A 24,077-nucleotide genomic window follows, 5' to 3' on the forward strand; every position below is an offset into this window, starting at 1 on the left:
GCCCTAGGAAGGGGGCAATGTCAAGTCACTTCTGGAAAATATTGCCAAGAAAACTGCAGAGAGTTGTCTAGGCAGTCCCCAAGAACTGGATATGAGTGGTATTTTTAGTTTGTTTTTTGTTGCATGTCATCCAGAACCACATTATTTGAAATGGGTGGTTTTATAAATTTAGGCTTTTATAAAATGAATAAATAATGCTGAGAACACTTGAGGCATCAACAGGAAATAAAACATTTTATTGGATATTGGGTAGTATGTACGTTTTATTTATAACAACACCTGAAAAACTCTACTGTGGGATTCACTACACAAAAGTGAAACAAAAGTTAAACCACCTTCATCAAAACTAAATGTAAAATACAGCTAAACTTGTCAGCTCGCGGGTCACGAGCAATATGGCAGGATAGAACACCCCAAATGTTTCTACAAGATACAGAGAAAACCCCCACACATAGAAACACTCAAGCAGGCAGTAAATATACACAAAGGCAACTAGGATCTTTCTACAGCATCAGATTCTAATACTTTACACAGCTTTGTCAGGAAGGTACATGTGGCTTCTTTTGAGGATGAAAATGTCATCTTGGTCAAATAGCAGATTTTTCTGCTGAAAATGATGGAACATTACAAACCAATTCCGTAGTGACATTCATTCTGGCAGTGTAAAAAGAGAATCAATTTAGAATACCTTCACACAATGAATCAATTCTGGCAGCTTCAGCCTGAAATTTCTCTCCCATTATGCTGATCAACTAAAAGAAGTTACAGCAGAACTGAACCCTCTGTGCTTAGGCTCACTCTCTTTGGTGAGATTTGGTGGTTGTATACAATTACAAAAGGACCCTCTTACATATTGTTCAATTTATGTGATTCAATTTTGCCTTTTCCTCTTTGATGTAGAATGGTGTTTCTCAATCTCAGCAATTTTAAGATGGTGTGGACTTCAACTCCCAGAATTCCCCAGCCAGCAAGCTTGCTGGCTGGGGAAATCTGGGAATTGAAGTTCATATATCTTAAAGTTGCTTAGGTTGAAAACACTGATGTAGACAGTAGAAAGAGCACCAGAATGATAAATGTTGGTCCTTGTGGAAAGCTAAAGAGAAACTGGATTAAATTGCCACAATCCATTTATGGCTTGTGAGTTCAATTCTCTACATTTCCTAAGTAACTTGCCAGCTTAGAGCTCAGAAAAAGAAGATCTGTCATTTAAAAAACATGACCGGAGATGCCTTTTTTTTTTCTTAAAAAAGGAAACTCTATATTTTGAAATTATTTCTGAGGAAATCCCACATTTACTACTAAAAGTTTTTTTTTTTAAAATGGGAAGGAGCAGGGGGGAGAAGTCTCCTTGGGTTTTTTATTTTTATTTTTGGTGCTTGGTTGTTACTGAAAATAGAACCTGTGTTTCAACATATTAAAATATATTTACAATCTTTTAAATAAATATGCAGCATTTAAATAAATTAATGAAAGGGGTCTCCAAGGAAGAGAGCCCAATTGCAAAAATAATGCCCCGATGCGACACAATGAAATAATATAAGCTAAAGTGACCATCGGTCTTTTTCTGAAGGACAGCCTCTACCATGAACCTGGGGAGAGATGGGGAATATTGCACAGTGTTGACAAAATGCTGTGTTGTCAGTCCGTTCTAAATGATGCCTTGTCCTGTGCATAGCTCTTCAGTTCTGAATTGGTCCATAGCTATAAGAACGTCTTTTGCTATGCAATCCTTCGGCAGTGCAGTAGAAGGGAATGGCAGTATTTTTACAATATCACTACAGAATAAATTGATTGCTATCCACTGAGAGAACTACAGTTTCTAAGCACACACGGCAGTCACAGTGATACACAGAGCCGTCTTTTAAGACGCTTATGGAATGACTAATAGCTTCATAATAGTGCCATTTACTACATAGTAACATTGAAAACATTTAAAAACTCCTCCTGAAACGAGCATCTAGTGTACATAAGAGGTTGCTTCAGTTTGCTAGAACTTGTTCTTTGTTTTGTTTCACTTTTTTTAAAGGACAAATTAAAACTTATTAGTATAAATAGTATATAAAAGGTCACTAGTTGTTATCTTTTGGCTTGCTTTGAAGTGCATTCAGAAATATGGCTAATTTTTTGTCCTCTTTTGATGGGATTGTACAATACTGTCTCGTCACCATGAAACTACTTTTGTATAATAAACACACACGGCTGTGATTCTTTTTGTTTTGCTTTAAAAAATATTCTGCATTCCTTCTCATCTGGCTTAGTATAATAAAATATTTTGTTACAAAGTCTAATGTGCAAACTCATTAGAATTAGAGAATGTGAGAGCACAAATGGGATTCACAGTATGCAAATTCGTATAAAGGTGATAAAGGAGAGCTACTTGTCTTCAAGTATATATGTTTGCCACGGGTAGTAGCAGGGCCGCGGCTGCGGCTGCTACATAACCCTGAAATGATTCCCACACATAGTTTATATGTTGCTATGTGTAATATTTCATGCTCCCACCTCCCTCCCTTGATGTAACTGTACCTTCATTTCTAAGTGTAAAGCCATGATTTCAGTTTGTTTACACACACACACACACACACACACACACACATATATATACAAGAGAGAAAGAGGGAAAAAAGTGATCTATCAGTTTCTGCTATGCTTCCTAGAAGTCAGTCCTGCTCAGATCATGCAAAATTGCCCCCAAGAAAAGTCTACCAGTGGATTCATTCCTTCAAGAGCATATCTTGATATTGTAATGGTTCAGTTGAAAGCTCAGATTTAAGTTGTCCTTTAAGATGTCAGTGTAACACTACTAGTGCCTTACAAGTTGGAATTTTTGCTGGAATGCAGACAATAGTTACCCTATAATATAATTATCAGCTCTCCTATATCTCAGTCAATTTACATAGTTTAAAATATAACATCTTATTAAAAACATCTAGATATACACAGATTAGGAAACGTTACGACAAACAAATAAACAGACTAGAAATAAATTTTTAGATACTGGTATGTACAACTGTGTGATACAATAAATAATTTCTGTCATGCTCTATCTACACATATTGCTTAAAAGAAGAGTAGATCTGAGGGCAGTGGTGAGATGGAGTGCCTTATAGGGCTGTTTCTACATTAAAGTTGTGCAAATTAAAACAAGAGTAGAAGTACCACTGATCTGTGTTGGGGATGCATGGCTGGAAATAAAAGGACCCATATTACTGAGGTATTTACAGATACTGGCTAAAGAGCACTATATGGGCAAATGCAGAAAGGCCTTCTTTTCACATTTCACTTTCTTCCTACTTCTTGACGGCAAGCATGGCATCTACTTCTTCCTCTTGCTGTAAGGTATGCCACTGTGCAATGGGTCGCCTTGGGTTGGCCAACATGTCTGACCAATGTCGTAGCTCCGCACCAGTGCTGTTGTAGCCCACAAAGACTTTGCCAATGGCATCATTCTTGCCAATCTTGTCATAGTCCAAAACAGTCACAACAACTTGCACTTTCTAAACAATGGGAAGAGAACAAAGCAAGATTGAAAAATGCAATCCATACATTTTGCTGCTGAGATTGTCAGAGTTGTCACAATTCATGAAGTAAGTGGGCAACAATATATGGGAAGCTCAGATCTGGTTTACCTTGGTTTTTCCTCCTAGGAATAAATCCTGTCTATAAATTCCATTCCAAAAAGCTTATCATTGGCAGTTTTTCAGTGTATACAACTGATCCTCTTCTTCTATTCTAATTTCTCTCTAAACTGGATATTGAAAAAGTTGCAATAATCTTGCCTGGGATGGTGCCAATGCTTCAGTAATGAGATTGCACTGTCAAATCACTCTTCTAAAATATTTATGTACCAGAAATGTAAGTCTTACGGTTGGGCACATATTTTTACATCAAAACTCTGTGTTTAAATCAACAGATACAATATGAATGGATGAATCTCTCTGCAGTCTGTTGTAACAATGCTTCAGCCTCAGTGACTTGGTGAAATTGTGCTGAAGCAGATGATGATCCTTATCACTACATTTATATATCAAACTGGAAAGTGAAGCTGTGATCCTGTAAATCGGGATGGACAGCCCTGCTTTTCTGCCAAGAGTTGCATTCGCTTGGGAGTAATTTATAGGAGCCCATATGCCAAAAGTGATTGGGATTTAAGGAAGCAATAGAAGGGCCACAGTCAAAGACGGATGACCACGTTTTCTCCTTCTAAGCTTTTTGGTGTTTCCTTTTTTGTCTTCTGGTTTTATCTCATATTTCTTTTTTTCTTTATTGTCAGAAGACAAAACTGTTCACTTCCAGAGGGCTTTTGAAATGAAATAAAAGCACAGAACTAAGCTGAGTTCTCTGGAATTGCCAACACCTATTATTTACTTATGTATCTTATTATAAGTATGGTTTTAGTTATGCAGTTGAGCAGAAAAACTTTATAACTATTACTGCCCTGCCTTTAAATTATTTTGATTTGATAAAATGATCAAATCATCTGAAAGAATGGAAAACAACAAAACTGATTTTTTCCTGATTTACTGGAATAAAATCACAACTGAATTTTCTATTTAGCATCCATTGCTGAATAAATATTCATAATCTGCTGCCTGTTTGAAGAATTGATGTTCCTAAGTACTGTATTGTTCATTTTTTACTTTTTGTAGCAATCTTCCTTGTTTCACCCCATGCAGGACTATTGCATAGGTATTACTGAATATACCTGTAAAGAGGAGCAGAATTTCAAGGTGAAGAAGGAATTGCAAGTTTGATATTACCTGGATTTGCTCAAATGGTACTTCAAAGCTGAATGATTCATTGTAATAAGGATTCAGAGTGTTCTTCTTAATTGTTGTCTTCTTCTTCTTCAACCGTTTCCCATTCTGCATCAGATGAATTTTCACGTAAGGATCTAAACAATAACAGAAACAAGTTTTTCAGAAACTGATAATCCAGTTTTTGCTCTGCACAATGAAAGGGAAAAAGAGTTGCAGTGAAAACACACTTTTAAATGTAAACCACAGTTTAATACGTGGCTATTTAGCTCTTTTGGCTTAGTATGGTCTGAAGCTAACATAAAAGCCAGGAAAATATATATATATTTAGGCAGACAGGTTTAAAGGATTCATTTGTTCTTTATCTTAATGGAGTTTGGGATAGGAAATCTGGGGTACCAAAAACTACATGACCACTACAAGTGGAACTTGCAAATGGAAGTTGCAGACCATCATATGGTTGTAAATGCAGGCAGATTGCTGAGCAGTCAACATTTGATCATATTATGCAGAGAGCTGCAACAATAACTTCAAGGACCAGGCATCAGTGCCATTTGTTCAACAATGTCAATGTAACTTCAAATGCTCACTGAATAAATAGTTATTAAGTGAGGTCTAATTGTACTTCCAAGTTTTTTTTTTAAAGTCAACCTAAACAATTTTTCTATACAACTACTAATAGCTCCTTAATTTCAATTAACTAATAATAAATTACTAGTAGGTTTGCATTAACCAATGGCAGTCAATGGTTTTCTAGGAATGTAAGCTATATTTCATTATTGTCCTATTTCTTAATCCAGAAATCAAATATTTTTATGAAAAGGGCACTACAGTATATTAAATGCTTAAACAGAAATTGTAAATGGTATCCAAATTTTATGATGGTTAAGTAAATCAGAAATGGAGACCAATTGATTAATGCATTCATATTCAAAGAAGAGGATAAAAATAGTTTAAATCTACATAGCAACATAGTATGTCAATTGTCAATTGGATGGGTAGGAGAAAAATTTAAAATAACTATAATCATTGATTTTGTAATGTCTGTGGCCAGGAAATTGTACACTTGTGCTGTCTGTTGTTTAGCAATACTGCAAACCTTGCCCTCTTTTCCTCTTTTTTCCTCTTTATCGCACTGACTTTGGATGAAATAGCTTTTGAAACAAACTCCTGTTCAAGCACTGGGCTATCCCTGAACAGTAACAGATGCAAGCCACACATCCAGCTAATAAGGAAAATATATTTAAAACATGGAGTCTGAAGTCATTGAAATTTCTCAAGTGCAGCCATTGGCTGTTAGTGCTAATAGGCCCTTTTAAAGGTTGGTATTTCTGATCTGCCTGATGAGACACTCCCTGCTATATTGTAATGAGAAGGACTTGGCTTTTCATTATAGCCTTGTCCTTAGGAGAAGAAGAGCTAAGTGAAAAATATTGCTCCTTCAGTTGCTCTAATTAACATTCAACACATGGCAGGCTGGCAGAAGCTGAAAAATTCACAATTAGTATTGTGCATTCCTGATTTTACAAGACTATCTCAAGGGAGGACTAATAGAGAAGCTTTTAAAAGCAGTTCAACTGACATGCTTTGTTTTACTGCCATTTAATGGCAAATGATGTCAGTTCATTACTTAGAGGCAAACAAAGGACTTGTGTCTCAATTGAAATGAAAGCTGAGGTGTGTATATATATATATATATATATATACAGTAATCTTGATCTCAGAACCGCCACTGCTCATTTACAAAAGGTGTCTCCAATATTCATAGCAAGTGGCTTTGTGGGAAAGAAAGATTTAATTTAGCAAATAATGAACAAACTTCTTGATGTGACAGGCAAGTGAAAAATAAAGTATTTTGTAGGCAGCAGCACGGTTACATGAATTATGCATCAGAAGCATCAAATGTAGAGTCTGTGGATGCATCAGGAGAGAATTAAGTATTCCTTCAAACAAAAGCTTGAGTGACAGAGTTTTTAATGTGAAAACTAAACTGTAGGTACTATATGTTTTTACATTCTCTTCTTTAAAAAGAGAAAAACCTATTTTTGTGAATAGTTACATGGGCAGAATACTAAAAAAAGACTGAGTGTGAATGACAAGGCTAGGACACAATGATTATACATTGAATGTGAAGATATTGATCTTTAATAAAGGTGTGCAAGTCCTGTGGGCTGATATACATAGCTCAAATATTGTAGTGAAGTACATTATGCAGCTCTTATTTGTTTGTATTTTGAGGGGAAGAAGTAGAGAGAGGGGTTGATACTCATGAATCTCCCATCTTATTACAAAAAGGATTGCTCTGCAGATTAGTACCTTTGCAATACAATGAACAAATACTGAAAAAGTAGTTTAATAAGAAGCTCTACCTTACAATTTTCTTGGTGCTTTGCCTGGTTATGAAAAATTCTTAGGGCTGAGGACTCAACTATGTACTATCTTAATGGCATAATTTTGCATTCAGCTAAATACAAAATAAGCTTTGCAGATTGCCAGGACAGGTTTCCAAATTCAGAAGGTGTTCCTAGTATAAGGGCTTAATCTTTGGTATTCTACTGCAGTCCCCATCCAGTTCTGAACCCATATTTTCATCTCTTTCACCCTCTTTCTTTTGCTATGCAGACTGAAAATCTATCTACATATAAACACTGAAGGCATCTGATCTGGGCCTGAAAATTAGAGTGTGGGGGGAAGGTGTGTACTTTGATAATTACAACAGTTGAACATAAAAACATATTTCTGATGGTACTTGGCGTATCCAATTTAGTCTAAACTACCAGTCCTAAGAAATGTCTTCATACTTGAACTGAAGATCTATAGAGAAAAACAGGCTAACCCGGGGAGGTGGTGGTGGAATAAAATGCATCATCAGTTTAGAGTCCTTGCATTGCCCAAGTCCAGCACCCCCTTTGAATTCCAGTGACCCTTATCTAACACCAATTTAGTGCTGACCATTAGTTGACTAGATTCTTATGCACAAGTTTCAATAATTTTTTTATAGTGCAAAAAACACGAATGATCCTGATTCTTTATGCCTGATAACATTATTCTTTTCTGCAAGAACCCGCTTCTTAATAATACCAGTCATAAGACATTAAGAACCAATCCCATTTCCCCCATCTTACCAGATATCCTTTTCAAGTAAGAAAAATGATGGCATAAGTAATGCAAAACATGGGAGAATTACAAATGGAAGACATCATATATTTCATTTAAAATTTCACGAGTGAGAAACTCTGATTCTGCAAGAAGTCTTTCTTTGAGTTAAATTGCAGCAATTTATAGGGAAACAAAGGGAAATAAAGAGAGATCCATAAATACAGAATTTTATGTTTCTATCATGAGATCACAAAGGAACACTGAAGCTTGAAGAAAAAGCATGCATCTCTAAACATTCTTAATTGGATTCAGAGAAGAAAAAGCATATGCTCTGTTTCAAAATAGATCTGGCTACGTTTCCCTTCTAATGGCTATGCATGGCTGGGGAAAGATTGGGCAGCTGACAAATGACCAGTCTATCAACCGGGCACAGCCATTATATCTTGCATTAGTAAATGTTCAGTTACAGTTTGATAACAACAGCTTTGGGAGTGAAATTGTCTGGCATATTTTTCCATCCTGCAAGTCAAACCTTGAAGAGAAATGTGGTTGGCATCATGTGTCCTTACAGACCAGTAGGGTGACATATTTACAGCCTTCAGCTGTATCAGAGGGTTCAAATGCCCCCATAAGGAATTAAAAGACAAACATACTTCAAGGCCAGCAGCCAACCCCTCTCTCGTGAGAACATTACTCAGGACGTGACTTTCAAAGTAGGGATAATTTGTCTTAAGAATTTTCTTTCCCTGTGTTTGTGCGTGAGAAGAGATAATGAAGACATCGGAGGTAACCTTTAATGAGATTAGAAAAATCACACACATGATTGGCCTAAATCAATATCTGTTACATAATAGGAAAGCTATGGTGGAAAGGAACTAAATTTCTTCGGGAAAGGAACAATAGGAGGCACCGTTTCCAAGGAATGGTGCAACAACTGGGGTTACATCAATGTTGTACTTCACAGCACTCTATCTTTAGGTTTCTATGGCAACAATGGTCAGAAGCAGATCCTGGAGATAAAATCCAGGCCTTATTGCCAGAAGGAGCAGGAGGACCCACAAATACTACAAAACTGGTTAAGGAAAGAAACGTACATCTCTAGCTAGCAAAGAAAAGTCGTAACTGAATGTTGAACTTCCAAAATTCAGAGCAATGCATTTCATGTTTATTATTTATTTCTGAGACCCTTTACCCATTATCCTTAGAATTTACTGCCTTTACTTTTATTCTTCTTTTGTTCTGTCAGAGGCATGTGGCACATGTTCCTTTCATAATCTGAGTAAGTTGTTTATTTGTACTTAGCATGCCACCTACAGCATTTTGAACCTTAACTGTGCACTTAGAATAATTTCAGATATTAAATGATGTTTTGGGAAAATTGGAAGAGAGAAAGTTCTTCAGACATTTATAAATGATTGGAGAAAAAAACTGGAGGACAGTAAGCAGCATTATTTCTATTCATGTATCCTGTATAATATGGTAGGGAAAAAGTAAATATCGATGATGTTTGTGTCTGAAGTGCAGAAACTCCAGTCTACATAAATGTATACTGCTTATAATCTCTTGCGTCTCTCACTCATTTTATGCATTACAATGGCATTGCAGCCAAGATCTATCTTATTAAACACCCATTTAAAATTCTGTATTGGAGCAAAATTTCTCTGCCTAACATAAATATAAAATTCTGGAGAAAAGCATCCTTCCTCCTGTTCCACCCAACATTCTTCTGCACATCTGAGATCTGTATCTAGAAGGATAAACACTCCTGAAATTGGAACAATGGATTGGAAGTCAGTGCTGTTAAACTGGCAATAAGCCAATGATCTATTCATTGGGGACATTTTAGTCTGGGATTGTTATTTGCAGATGGCCAAAATAAAATGGTTCATCCTGGCTTAAGACTAATTTGAATGGTTACATTTTCAGTATCTCATCAGTTAGACGAGGTTCTGAAAAGTAGAAAGGTTCAATACAAAAGGGTAAATTAATTTAAAAGGGAAGGATTCAAGAATCAGTACTGACTGACTCCTCCCAGAAAGTGTGGATGGACAGATGTGGGATTCAGGTGAAATTTGCTAGCTCACTGTAACCAGCAGCTCAATAAAATACATTTTATCTCAAATAGTCTTCTTGGAATAAAACCCAGAAGGAGCTAAAACTTTTGTACTTAAATCAAAAGCCAGTTTTACCAAGTTGGCATGATGGGGAAAAGAGTGCAACTAAATTACTTGGAGAAAGGTGCTTATAATAATACTCTACACTATAAAGCAATAAAGTTCTGTTTATTCATCAACCAGGGACCAGTTTCCTATGCTCAGAATTGACATGATTGTTTGTGAGGTTTGCACTGTAAGTATACACTGAAAGGAAGAAGATACAAATAACACTGGTTTACAAATTTTGGGAAATTATTAAACTTCCGAGATAAAATGTGTACATTTTACATACTTGGATTAGATGAATTAGAAAACAGGTGATAAAAGTGCTGATTGGCTAATGTTTTCAAAGTACTTCACAATAAAGATTTATACACAGGCTAGTATTTTTTTACTATACAGGAGGGAGATGTCTAATGATCGTGATGCCTCATAACTTCTCAACAAAGTACGGTAGAACAATGAAAATGGTACCACATGGAAGTGTATAAATTTATTTTCACTTTGAAAACGGCAAGGCAGATGACTATGAAAAACATGGAAAATTTGCTTAGGTCGTATAAAGCACTTGTGCAAGCCTGTCACTGCAAATTCACTTCTTATACTCGCATTTAGACTATTTCCCTTTGAACTGTGGGGCAGTAAGTGATGAGCATGGTGAGAGATTCCACCAGGATATCGCAGGCATGGAGAAAAGATACCAAGGGAAATGGAGTCTATCCATGCTTGCTGATTACCGCTGGACTCTCCCCAGGGATGATCCTACTGCAGTTCACAAGAGAAAAGCCAAAAAGCTCCATTTAAATACTGAATAAAGATGGAACCTTGTCATTTAATCTGATGTTAGAGCTTGTCAGTTTTTCATACAAAAAGCATGAAATGTTACATGAAAGGTAAATTTATAACAATTGGTGTGGCACCATTCTCACTCGTTTTGCAGAAAACGTATGGAGCATAATCTCACACCCCCTCATAATTTTTAATTATTTTGATGCAATTTTACTTGAAGCTGTATCTTAGAAACTGGGACTAATTAATACTCAGGACTTAATTTTCCTTTATTAGTGACCCAATTCTGGTAAAATTAAGCTACTTTCATTAATGAGGCTTTCTCCTTGTAGACCAGTGTAATTTCAATTTCCAAATCCAAGCATATACACAATCATAGATATGGATTCCATTGCTTAAATTGCAAGAAACTGGATATGCTATCCTGAGGATTAAGAGGAAAAGTGAAATATGAAATCTAATGGACAAATAAGAAAGAATTTAGCTATTAAATTTTAAAAAGTCTTTTTATATATTGCAGGGGGAATATAATGAAGGCAACTGCAAAGAGAGAAGGTTGAAACAATCACATATAGTGCATTACATTAACGAAGAAACAAATTAAAAGTTATGGTGATATGTGGAACTCTGGAATTAATTATCCAAAAGAAATGATAAAGATTTTAACTGTGGTTGTTTTTGTAGGACATACTAAATTGAAAAATGTAGTTAATGATGCTGCACGGTATAATTTTCTCCCGCTGTTCCACAGGGCCTTTTAACCCAGCTTTACAGCTTTCCAAAAGTTATAACCCAGGTCAAATGTTAGGAACAAGTATTATTTTCAGAAATCCAAGTAGTGACTGTTATACATTTCAATGACATAGCAAGCCACAAAGCTTGGTTAAAAATCCAAGAGATTATGGGAACGAGTACAGCTGTTAACTGAGGGTTGTTGTTGTTTTACTTATTATGTGAAGAGAGGCAGGGTTCGGAACATTTTGTTTCAATTCAAACTATGCCTTGAACAGGATTGGAACTTGGAGGGAAATGTAACCATCAAGACAGTGCTTGAGGGGCATCAAACTGCCCAGACAGAATTTACTACTTTTTTTTTACAAGCAATTGAATCATGCTCCCAGGGATGTCACAAGAATCTGTTCACATCCACAATTTCTCAATCAATTTTGAGAGCACAAGGGGACATGTTCACATAGGAAACCTCTCTAAAAATTATAGTCTGACAGGAAAATGATTGTGTAAAGCAATGCACTCCATAGTCAAAGGGGAAAATGGTTCAGTATAATGGATTCCTAACCTTAGTACCTCCAAAGTTCACTTTGGTTCTTAACTCAGATTCTTTAAGGAGAAGTAGAATAGTAAATCATTATCAATTCTTCACAAAAAATGCAACCAAATGTGCTCATCATTGGTAAGATAGAAAAAGCAATGAGACTATTCTTTAGACATAAGGAACAATATAAATACAATCTATAAATACACACTGCTGTTTCTTGTTTTGGATAAAAGAAACAAAATAACCATCATAAAGATATTTCATGGCATAACTGGTACAGATTAGACAGTATTTCATTTTATACACATACAAAAATGAAATAATTATTTCCATCAGAGAAAGTGGATATGCGAACACACTGCAGTAAACTGAATAGGAAAATGAAATTGAAAGATAATTGAAGTGAAAATGGGTAATACAGCATAATAATTCTAGCAATGATGAATCACTGTTCTTAGTTTGTATACTTGCAATGATTCATAGGGTTGGATGGGATTAGAGATCTTTTAGTCCACTCCTACCAATGCTTAATAGGTGGTACTTTTGGAATTTTATTTCCAATTGAGCTCATTGCCTATATTTTTCAACATGCAACTCCTCTATCTTGGATTCAGTGTGTGGCTTACATTTCTACCAAGGTTTTAGTCTGGAAGAATGTTTGATGGGAACGTGAGAAAGAGACTTATTAAAATGGATTATTAAATATTCCATGCATATAATTTCAAAATAACACAAAACCCAAATGTAAAGAATAAACTTGGCTGTATCATCATTTTATATTTAAATAGCAATTCTTGCATTGTTAAGGTTATTATTCTATTGACAATATTGTAAAAAGTTTAATAAATATGCAGGACTTTGATATCTACGAATGTGGTGAAACTGTTTTATAATGCAATTTATTAAGCTCCAAGTATCAAAACAATGACATAGAAAAGGCAAAGGCATCCAATCAAAGAAATGAGGAAAAAAAGAAAACAGAGGCACCTAATTTCTCTCTGTAACTTTTCATGCAACAATAGCATATAACAAATTTGCCAAGTTTGTCTCAGCTTTGAAACAAATACGTTTTATTGCTTTTTTTTAAATGAAGCAAAAACATATTTTAGGACTAGACTGTGTGACTGATTGTATTGTTTCATATTGTTTGATTTATTGATATCTATCTTCTAAATAACATCAACCAAATCTCCAATATATATATTTCATTTTGAAAGCAATGGAGGTCAAGTCTATTTTTTATTTGACATTTGCCATCTTTGGTAATGGTAAGAACTTGGCAAATGCTAAAACAATTAAAGTTTATGATCCGCATCCTCCAATTATCTATTAAGAATTTTGTACTGTTTTCATATTGAGGTTTCATCATCATTGAAAAATATGTGATAGGATTTTGTCAAAGTTTGGCTAAAAATAACTAATGTAGTATATGGTTAAATCTCAAATGAGATTTGAGAAAACAGGCTACATTAGTTATCTGAATCAAATGACAAATTAAAAAAGATGCTTCTCAGAACAAGCACTGAGATGGAATACTTTTTTGAAATTCAAAGAAAACCTGATTACAGTACAAGCATTTAAACTGTGTAACTCTAGCTATGTTGAATGGAGGATTATAAAAATATGTCAGTGTCTATATATTTTCAAACAGTCTGGAATAAAGATGTTAATGCCAAATTAAACACTTATCCTGCTCATATTAATAAAGATCTCAAAGTACCTGTTTATAAAACACTATTGACTGAAACATGGGGAAGGGGGAGTTATCTCTGAATTTTAAATTAGAGAAAAGGAACAAACTAGGGATACTACAGATGTACAAACCATTTCATTGCTCATGAGCATTTTTGCCTCTAAACTCTGGAATTTCTGGCTTGTAATCTGAGAGTGAAGATACTTCCGTCATCTTTGTTGACAGATCATATTATATTATATTAATTATATTAATAGATAGATAGATAGATAGATAGATTGATTGATTGATTGATTTGGTGGTACCATTGATTTAGGCAGGTGGGAAATTGATTTAAGATGGGTTGCTGTAGGTGTCTTATGGATCCAGCTGGTTTTCTACAGGTTTTGGGGGATTGTCCCGCTGATCTAGGAGCATTAGAATTCAAAGAGAGCAAGGACTCTCTAGATAACCCATGTTTCTAATGCACTAGTGTGAAAGAGCAGAAGAAATGATTGATGATGTAAGATAAGGAGTAAATATGACTGGCTGTGGGTATAAGATTTGGACCAAATTCTAGCAATAATGCTGGCAAAATAGATTGCTGTTCTTGCATCTGCAGAATGTCATCAGTGGTGGGTTTCAAAAAGTTTTAGAATCTCTTCTGTAGGTGTGGCCTACTTTGTGGGAGTGGCTTGCCGGCCATGTGACTGGGTGGGAGTGGCTTGCCAGACATGTGACTGGGTGGGCGTGACCAACTTGTAAAATGTGATGAAAATCACTTAACAATGCTCTTGCTTAGCAACCAAAATGTTGGTTCAGAAACTCTGGCATTTGAAGCACACAAGTCTTAAAGCTGTCAAGTTATAAGACCCTTGCACCCCTAACCCTTTAGGAAAAAAACCCCAGGGATGTTCAAACTTTACAGCTTTAAGACTTGTGGACTTCAACTCCCAGAATTCCTCCTCTAGTTCTTCATCTTGATGATGTGCAGACGGGAGAGAGGAGGGAGCTGGAACCAGTTCCAAATGGCACTGTAGATTTGTGGAACTTCTTCTATAGAAGATGTTAGAACTGGTAGGAACCCACCGCTGAATGTCATCCAATAGCAAAATTTATATAGGGTAATCTATACCTATACAAAAGATCTCTGTGACTTGTTTGTTAGATATTTTGTAGACAGAAACACTCAAATCTACTTGGATTTAGATGCTACATGACTAGAACCAATAGGATAACTGGACTGGTATGTTATGAAGTTATTGACCTTGTGGATACTAGGGAAGTGGATAGGGTCCTCTGGATAGCATGCGGAGTGGATGCTAATCTTTGCCGGCTCCTTTGGTTAACCCAGAAGAGGTGGTTGACTGGATTTGAGAACAGGTGAATCATTTTTTTTTTAACAGAAGGAACATTCCTACTGTTTGAAAGGAAGAAGCAGTGCATCATGTTCCAGAGCAACTCTCCCTCAGCCAAGTTCTGTTGGATACATTTCCAGTCTCCAATACTGCCTTTTTGAAGAAGTTCTGGAGAAGTATTGGAGACTGGAAATGTATCCAACAGAACTTGGCTGAGGGAGAGTTGCTCTGGAACATGATGCACTGCTTCTTCCTTTCAAACAGTAGGAATGTTCCTTCTGTAAAAAAGATGTTTGTTATAAGGGCTCATGGATTAAGTAATTGGGATACGTATAGCTCCCCCCTTTTTTCTTGCAATATATATTCATGCACTTTACAACGTATAAATAAAATGCAATGGGATCGGAATTGTCTAACAAAAGTGCAAAGAATTATTAAATTGTTCAGATATACTATTAAAGCTATTAAAGGTTCCTAACATAACACTGAAGACCAGGCTATTTCTCCGGGTATTTCAGTTAGGATATTAGATGGGCTCTGTTGTTGTTGATGCATGTTTTTCCATGATGAGGGTAACTGTTTTCTCCTCTGATGTCTGGGGTTACATTTTTTTAGTGTTGCTTGTGGGAAATGGAGAGTTATATAAATTATATGAATAAATGAACACATAGTTTTAGTTAGCAACCCATTTTCCTGGATGAAAAAAGAAACCTGTAGTGAATGTGGGCAAATTCCACATCAGAAATTAGATGTGTCAAGAGAAAAATAACTTGACTTGTCAATCCAGGTATTAGGTTGATAAAACTGAAGCATGGGGAAAGCAAATGCTAAGACCAATTAGTTTCCCACCCCCACTTGAAGGAATACATTTTGCTTTTGTCTTTGGTGTGTTTGAATAAATAATTGCTGTGGCTGTCTAGAAGCCAGGTAAGAGAAAAAGCTTCCACTGACTGAAACAAAGTTGGAGTTAGCACTCTGGAAATCAAACTAAGATCAGTGAAGCTAGTTACATTATAGCTTTACTGAGATCTGCATTGTGTAAAATTCTTTTGGTGTGCTTGTGTGAGAGATCTTGAAGCTGAGCAAGACGACTTTATTTCGAAAACACCCGTTCATTGTCCGTTTGTTTTCCAATTTTGTGTGAGCTCTCTGCCTTTGCTGTTGTAGGTAGTAAAGATTTAAATTTCTTATTGCATATGTACTGCTTCTCTCACCTGATCCAACTGCAGAAAAATGGGAAGGAAAGTGTAATTCAATGGCAGAGGGGACTTCTGTGAAGCATAGGGGCTGGTGGGAGTACATCATTTCAGCTATACCCAGGAGTTTCAGGGAGAGGGAAGAACATTGTGGGATGAAGGTGTTGGATCAGAGGAAGTCAAGCTTACTCTAAGGGTGCATACATGCATAATTCAATTAATTTGGTGGACAATGTTTGTAGCTTTGCACATACACAAAGAGGCATGACACAACACATTATTATTCCACAAACATTTGGTATGCTGAAAAACATACAGTGCAAAGTAAATGTTGCTCTTTATATTGTATTAGCACATAATTAATCTCTCTCTTTCTGTCTCCCTCACCTACTCTCTCCTTCATTGCATTTAGTATGAAAAGCATTGTACAAGACCTCTGGTACCTTAAATTACAATCTTACATTTTCATTTACTGAGTTATAGGATGGTCACCAAAGCTATAAAACAGACATGGTGTCCAATAATGTGTCACATCAGCTTGCAGTCTAAAGACATCTCAAACATTTCCAGTGATGCAGTGATACAAATGGATAATGGATGTAACAATTTTGCCACCTGATACACATGCTTTTCACCAAGAAGGCACTGAAGGTGACATAAAGCATGAGAAACCTGAGGAAACAAAAAAATGTAGTTTCAATCCAGATACTGGCTTCAATTTTGAAGGGAGATATCCATTTTGGTGAAAAAGTGGGTAAGAAGACATATCTTGTGGCTCACTGACTACATCGATTAAACTTGAAGAATTCAGCAATACTTTTGTTTCCTATTCACTTGAATAAAGATTTTAATATACCTGAATTTAATTAGTACACACACACATACGCACACACACACACACACTCTCTCTCTATGGAACAGCTGATAAAGTATGTGTGAGTTCAAGCACATATGGAACTTCACAATGGGAAAGACAGATTGAGAAAGGCTGAGTATTCTTACCAAGAAATCCCTAATGCAAAAAATAAACCGATGTAACTGATTTGAGTTGCTTCAGGATGGTATAGAATGAAATAATGCAATAAATTGTCTTTGCTCCCCCTCCCCCCATTGCTGCTGAGGCGAACCTGGCTTGGTCCTTTACAAGGACCAAAGGGCAGAGGACGGGTGGAAACCAGAGTGGCAGGGCAGTTGAAGCATAGGGCAGCAGGATGAGAGGACCCCATGGCAGCAGCTTGACTGGATGCCAGGACAATAGGGCAAGTATAGCTCTAGGTGCAGGGCAAGTGGGTTTCAGGATGGTATGGTAGCAAGGCAAATGGAGCGCAGGGCCAAGATAGTCAGTGGAATGTAGGGCAGTCAAAAGAGCAGAGATGAGAGAGAGATAGGCAGGTTGGGGGAGTTGAAGTACCCCTGTGGTTGTAAGTGGGCTGCCAAGTGATCAAATTTTGATCATGGCACTGCAAGGATGCTGTGATGTCCATAATTTCAGAGACTGGATGCAACAACCATTTTGTTCAGTACTCCTGAAACTTTAAATGGTCACTGAAAGTAACTTCAATACCAAGGCTTGAGGCTGGGAAGCCAAGTAAGAATAGCTTGGGTTGGGATCTGTCCTTGTTTAGCAACCAGTGGAATTTGATTAATGACAGCAATGTGGACTATTAGAATTATTATCATTAAGCAATGTAGTCAAATGACCTTGTGCTTTATGACTGTTTTGTTAGCAATGGAAAATCTGGTACCATTTATTGCCATAACTTGAGAACAGCTCTATTTACATTAATGTGGTTAATATATTACAATAGATATTCTTACACAATTTTTAAATAAACTTTCTTCTAGCATTTCAGTTTCCAAAATAAAAAAGGATGTTGATAGCTGGAGTCTTTAGTATAGTTGCTTGAGTCAATGTAATTTAATTTCGAAATTACCTTTTAAGTAAACAGTAACATTTGAAAACTCTACTCATTTATCCTTAGTGATTCTTTATCTTCTAAGAATGACTTTTCAGAAAGAGAGGAAACTCAGGCAACAGGATGTGGGCATGTTTATAATAAGATTAGAAAGAGACAAGAGCTGTGCATGGATTCTGTTTATGATATTTGTAAGGTGCTGTGATGACTCACCTCCCTGACTGGAAGGAGCTATTATCATTAAATTATAAGCATGCCACTTTCCACGTGGAAAAAATAGTTCAGAGTTCATCGGATTTGACAAATAATGAAATCTCTTTTGTAGCAATGTAATATGTGAATCAGCATTTGCATGTTTTATGCAAATAAACAAGAGTTCTAACATGCTTTTTGGGTGGTGGTGGTACCCAATAATGTCATTTTGACATGACTACTGAATCATTGAACTTCAACAACTCCCCCCCCCCAAATAATCTATGATAAAGTTAAAATGAAATGAAACATATCCATGGGAAAACTTCTATTCTATTCTTTTCCAATCCTTTGTTAATCGAAAAATACATGCCTTTTGTTACTGCTGGTGTGTTCCTCCTCTCCCTTTTTCTTTCATGACATTTGCTTTCTGTTCATATCTTGAAAGAGCATTTTGGAACTGATACAAAACCCTTTTCTGCTACCATATTAGGAGAGAATATGTGGAAAAGAATCCAATAGTGGAGCGGATATAATAAAGAGGGAATGTGTTTGCCAGAAAAAATAAATAACATACTTACTGAAGGAATGAATATTTAAAAACCTTGAAACACATGTGTTTCAAACTCTGCTTAACTATTTTAAATTAGAGCCCAAAGGAGCAAAGATATGATGAAAGAATGTAATATTTTTTAATAATTTGAAAATCTGTTTAATGCACTATAACCCATATACTGAAAATAGTTCACATGGACTTCCTTTAAATAAAAATCACTGATGACAAATTTTGAGATTAAAAAGAAACACTACTGGAATGTCCTGAACTATGCTGGCCTAAAATCCCATGACAACATGGCCTGTAGAGTCATTCCATGCAGCCTCCACGTTCTCATACTTCTGTTGAATAGCTAAAACTCATAGTAGATATTGTAGGATGAGGTTTGTTCTCATACTTCTGTTGAATAGCTAAAACTCATAGTAGATATTGTAGGATGAGGTTTGTGTTTGTCAACGGTTTGTCAATGATAGCCAAAAATCTAAAGGAATCTGCTAGCACTTTCATTTTATCAAATGCATAAGCTTTTGTAAGCTGTTGCTCATTTTATCAGTTGCAACGGAGTGAGGAAATGGCTGTAGGTTTTAAATTGGAACAATGGTAGGATGGAAGAAGAAGACACACTAAATATCTAGATGCAGCTTACACGTGAGACAGATTGCATGTATGTTAGCAACTGTTATGTTATGAATCCATTGTGCTTGCCGAGACTTCAAGAAGTAGCCAAAACCTTTGAAGTAGTGACTTCAGCAATCCTTCACTCAGTTGTGCTGGCAACATTTCTTTTGTGCCCATTAAGTCTTTTGCACAACGTTTGGATTGTTTGTCCTATATAGAATCCAGAGAAGCTTAATTATGAGATCAGGACTCAAAACAAAGTCAAAATAATATCAAAGCAGCCAGGACACTCCATTAAAATCTCAAGAGCAGCCATCTTGAAATATACAATCTGTAATCTGCTTTTGCATAACCACCCTATCTTCTCTTCCTCCACATAATCATTCCAATTTAAGCCCTACAAAGGTAATACTCGCTTAGCTACCATAATTGGGACCAACAACTCAGTCACTAAGTGACATGGTCATTAAGTGTGTTATCATATGACCACCATAGACTTACGATTTCCACCATGGCCATTAAGCAAATCACCAAAATTGTTAAGTGAGATATCACGCGAGCCTGACTTGCGATTTTACTGCTGACTTCACTTGTCAGAAGCTGGCTATGAAGCTTGCAAATGGTGACCATATGAACACAGACCACTGTGACTGTCACAAAGTTGGTTGCAAAATGTCTGAATCTTGATCACATGACTGAGTAGAATGATTGGTCATAAAGTCACTTTTTCAGCACCACTGCAACTTTAAACAGTTGCTCAACAAGGCAGTCATTAAATGAGGATTACCTATTTTGATTTAGCTATTCCATTACAACTGATCAACTGAGCCAGCCGATAGCCATCATGGTTGTGTGGATGGTAAGGGAAGTATGACACACTGGAAGGCACTCCTCCTTTAGTTTACAGCATTATCTGTTACTCTGGCTATACAGAAAGGAGGTACACAGCAGCAGCTTCTAGGCCAGTGATGGCGAACCTTTTTTGGCTCGTGTGCCACAAATGGGGGGAGCGCAGGGGGGTCGAGGGCGGGCGTGCTGCACCCATAATGCAACGTGCGACCCCCCCCAGTGCGCATGTGCGCACAACGCGCGACCCACCCCATTTTTACATTTTTTTTGCCCTCCCCAGGCTCCAGGGGCTTTATAGGAGCCTGGGGAGGGCGAAAAAAGCCTCCCCCACCCCCCGGAGGCTTCAGGGACCGTCCCTGAAGCCTTCGGAACGCTTAAAACCACCCTCCGAGCAAACCGTAAGTGACTTCCGGGTTGCTTGGAGGGTCGTTTTAAGCGTTCCGAAGGCTTCAGGTACCGTCCGAGGCTTCCCTGATGCCTTCTGAGAGCTTAAAACGACCCTCCGAGCAACCCGGAAGTCACTTCCGGTTTGCTTGGAGGGTGGTTTTAAGCACTCCGAAGGCTTCAGGGACCGTCTGAGGCTTCCCTGATGCCTTCGGAACGCTTAAAACGACCCTCTGAGCAACCCGGAAGTCACTTCCGGTTTGCTCGGAGGGTGGTTTCAAGCGTTCAGAAGGCGTCAGGGACGGTCCCTGAAGCCTCCGGGGGGGGGGCAGGGAGGCTCTTTTCGCCCTCCCCAGGCTCCTATAAAGCCTCTGGAGCCTGGGGAAGGTGAAAAATAGCTTTTAAAAAGGTGAACTCAGCTGGCCAGGGCAGCGCCCCGTGTGCCCTGACAAATGGCTCCGCGTGCCACTTGTGGCACGCGTGCCATAGGTTCGCCATCACGGTTCTAGGCCATCAGTGAAATTCCTAGAAAGGAATTCTAAGAAATTCTAAGTACCCCCGGACTTTAAGCAGGTGAAGACTTTTGTTTTCATTAATATTATTTCTGAACGTTAGCCAATTACAACTTTCTAATATTATAGTTTTATTTATATTACTGGCTTTGTCACTCATGATATGAATGAGAATGCCGAATGTCTATTTTTTCAATGCACTAAGAACCTACAGTACAGCATCTTTATACTACTAAATAATCCATAAGAACCTAAGTTTAGTAGCTATGATTTTTTGCTGTCAAAAAAAATCCAACCAAGATGAGACAGGAGAATTCTAAAGAAAAACAGCTGAAGTGATATATTACTAAGCAACATAAATTCTTCTGTATTTTAGAGTAATGGTGTTTGCAATAAAAAGCTTTAGCCAAGAGTTAGAAATGGAAATGTATTGTTGTACAACCAACCTTTTGTGTGATGAAACAGCAGCTTGTGGATGTGTCATTTTGCTTTATGCAGATGAGAAATAATCCTTCCCCTCTCCTGAACATTTGTATGACCATTCTAAACAGCATTTCCCAAACAAAAACCCATTTAAAATACCTAGAGGTTTTTCTAATTTAGAGTAACCATAGATATATTTTTTAAAAAGTGCAATTTAGTTAAGTCCTTGTTTAGGGACTATCTTTTACAGTGACCTTCACAGTTAAGACAATGATGAAAAATTAACATTGTAACCAATCCTTGCACTTATGACCTTTGCAGGTCTATAAAACAAATGAAATTTGAACAAGATCTTAAGCACTGCTGTAGTTTTACTTAGTGACCACTTCATTTAATAACTGAGTTGCTGATTTAAATTGTGCTCACTGACAGGGACTACCTGTATCAGATAAATTTGAGTAAAATGGTAATATTCAACTTTTTTCTTTTAATGACCCTCTAATCCCTTGCATCTGGGTGGAATAGGGGCGACTGAACAGTCCTGGAGCATTTACTAACTGGATGCCCTTCCTGATACCTATTTGGAGTTTGCACCAGACAATTACACATTGTGCCCAAGGAGAGAAATACCTGCTACTACCTAGGATCAAACTCAGTAATTGTGAGGCAAGAGCTCCACTTTTAGGCCACTGTGCTGTTCTTGGTAATGTGCAACTAAAAAGCCAAAATAAAAGAGAAATGTTTAAGTATGGTACACAGCAGACATGGAGCTTTCCTTTATTTTCATTATTTAACTGGGGGGGGGGGGTCATTGTACAGTATAAAATCTACTTATTTATTTATCCATCCATCCATCTTTATTTTATTCATAAAGCCAACTGTCCCAGTTACTAGATATCTTATGGAGAATTGTTGAATAATCTTTTCCTATTTGGCCATTGAAACTGAGCATTTGGATTTTAACCACTGGAATGGAAGAGAGCTAATACACAGAGACTTTCTTGACAAAGGTACATTTTACAGCTGCTCACAGAAGGAACTCCAACTCTGAAGCAATGACCCTTTTCCTGTCCACTTGACCACTTCCAGTTCAATGTTATTTGGAATGGTTATAGTCTCCCATAAAGTATTTTGGTAAGTGCTAGAAACTAAAAAGATTAAATATGATAAAGTCTTGTTCAATAAATTACCTTCCATTCAAGTTTGCTAATTAGATTCAGATTAAAAAATCCAATTCAAATTAATAAATATATTTTCTTGACTTGATTTGCCTTTCTGATTATTTATGCACATTTCCCCGATACCGTAATTTCCTCCATAGGCATAAAGTAGTGCATAGCTTTCTGCTTATCATACCTAATTAATATTTGTACAAAATAATAGGATCTTTAAAGCAGTCCTTTGCTTTGATGAAAATTTATCTGAGGGACCCTTGGGAGAAAAATTTTCAAGCAATCGCCCCCTCCCCACTTTACTTCTAACTTCAGCTTGTGTTTCTCAACCTGGAACTCATCTAAGGATGATGTGAAGATGTGCTTTTGTTTCAAAATGTTTGACTGTCTTACAACAAAATGGTTTTTGCGTTGAGACATTTTCATTCAGGGCCACACACTGAAATCTGACAAGATGATAAAACAGGCTCACTATTCATATTGGACATTATAATGTAACAAAGAACTGCTAGTTTAACTTCTGCAGTTTCCATCATGTGCCAATGCAGCTATATCAGGGGTGTCCAAACTTGGGAACTTTAAGACTTGTGGACTTCAACTCCCAGAATTCCCCAGCCAGCATGGCTGGCTGGGGAATTCTGGGAGTTGAAGTCCACAAGTCTTAAAGTTCCCAAGTTTGGACACCCCTGAGCTATATAGTCAAATGGCTTTTAGAATTTTTTCGGGCAGAACTAGGCATTGTTTCATCTGATGAGTAGTTCCAAGCATACCAAAAGAGGAAAAAGTTCAGCATGGGAATTACTAAAAGGTGACCATCATATTCACACTTGTTGGGAACTGTTAGGGTTTAAGCATGTAATAATAAGCATGATTGTGCAGTAGCTGTTTCTTGTCTGCCACTTCTCCTCTACCGGTTTTCTGTTCAAAGCCTCCTTCTCTCCACAGCTAAATTTAATTACAGTTAATTGGTTTGCCACATTCCTGTGAAAAGATAACTAATGAAACTGAAGGAGCTTCTTTCTTTTGTCACTTTTTGTCACATGCCTGCTTTAAAACATCAGGACATAAAGAATAAACTTAGCATTTGACAGGTGGAGGGCAGGAACAATGAAACCTTAGAGTGACAATTATTTTTGTTGAAATGTAAGATTT

General features: G+C 36.9%; 1 protein-coding gene across 1 annotated transcript in view; it reads right to left on the reverse strand.

The window, feature by feature from the left end:
- Positions 1–270: 270 nt before the first annotated feature.
- Positions 271–24,077, reverse strand: part of SYT1 (synaptotagmin 1) — a 317,356-nt gene continuing 293,549 nt past the window's right edge. Inside the window, exons 9-10 of the mRNA XM_081958585.1 lie at positions 4,761–4,894; positions 271–3,497 (exon numbers count right to left, since the gene is read on the reverse strand). Coding sequence (XP_081814711.1) covers positions 3,291–3,497; positions 4,761–4,894 — 341 coding nt within the window. The 3' untranslated portion in view covers positions 271–3,290. The remainder of the gene's footprint in view (positions 3,498–4,760; positions 4,895–24,077) is intronic.

Source organism: Natrix helvetica (genome assembly GCF_964273705.1).
Source record: "Natrix helvetica genome assembly, chromosome: 6".
In the NCBI taxonomy this organism is placed as follows: Eukaryota; Metazoa; Chordata; class Lepidosauria; order Squamata; family Natricidae; genus Natrix; species Natrix helvetica.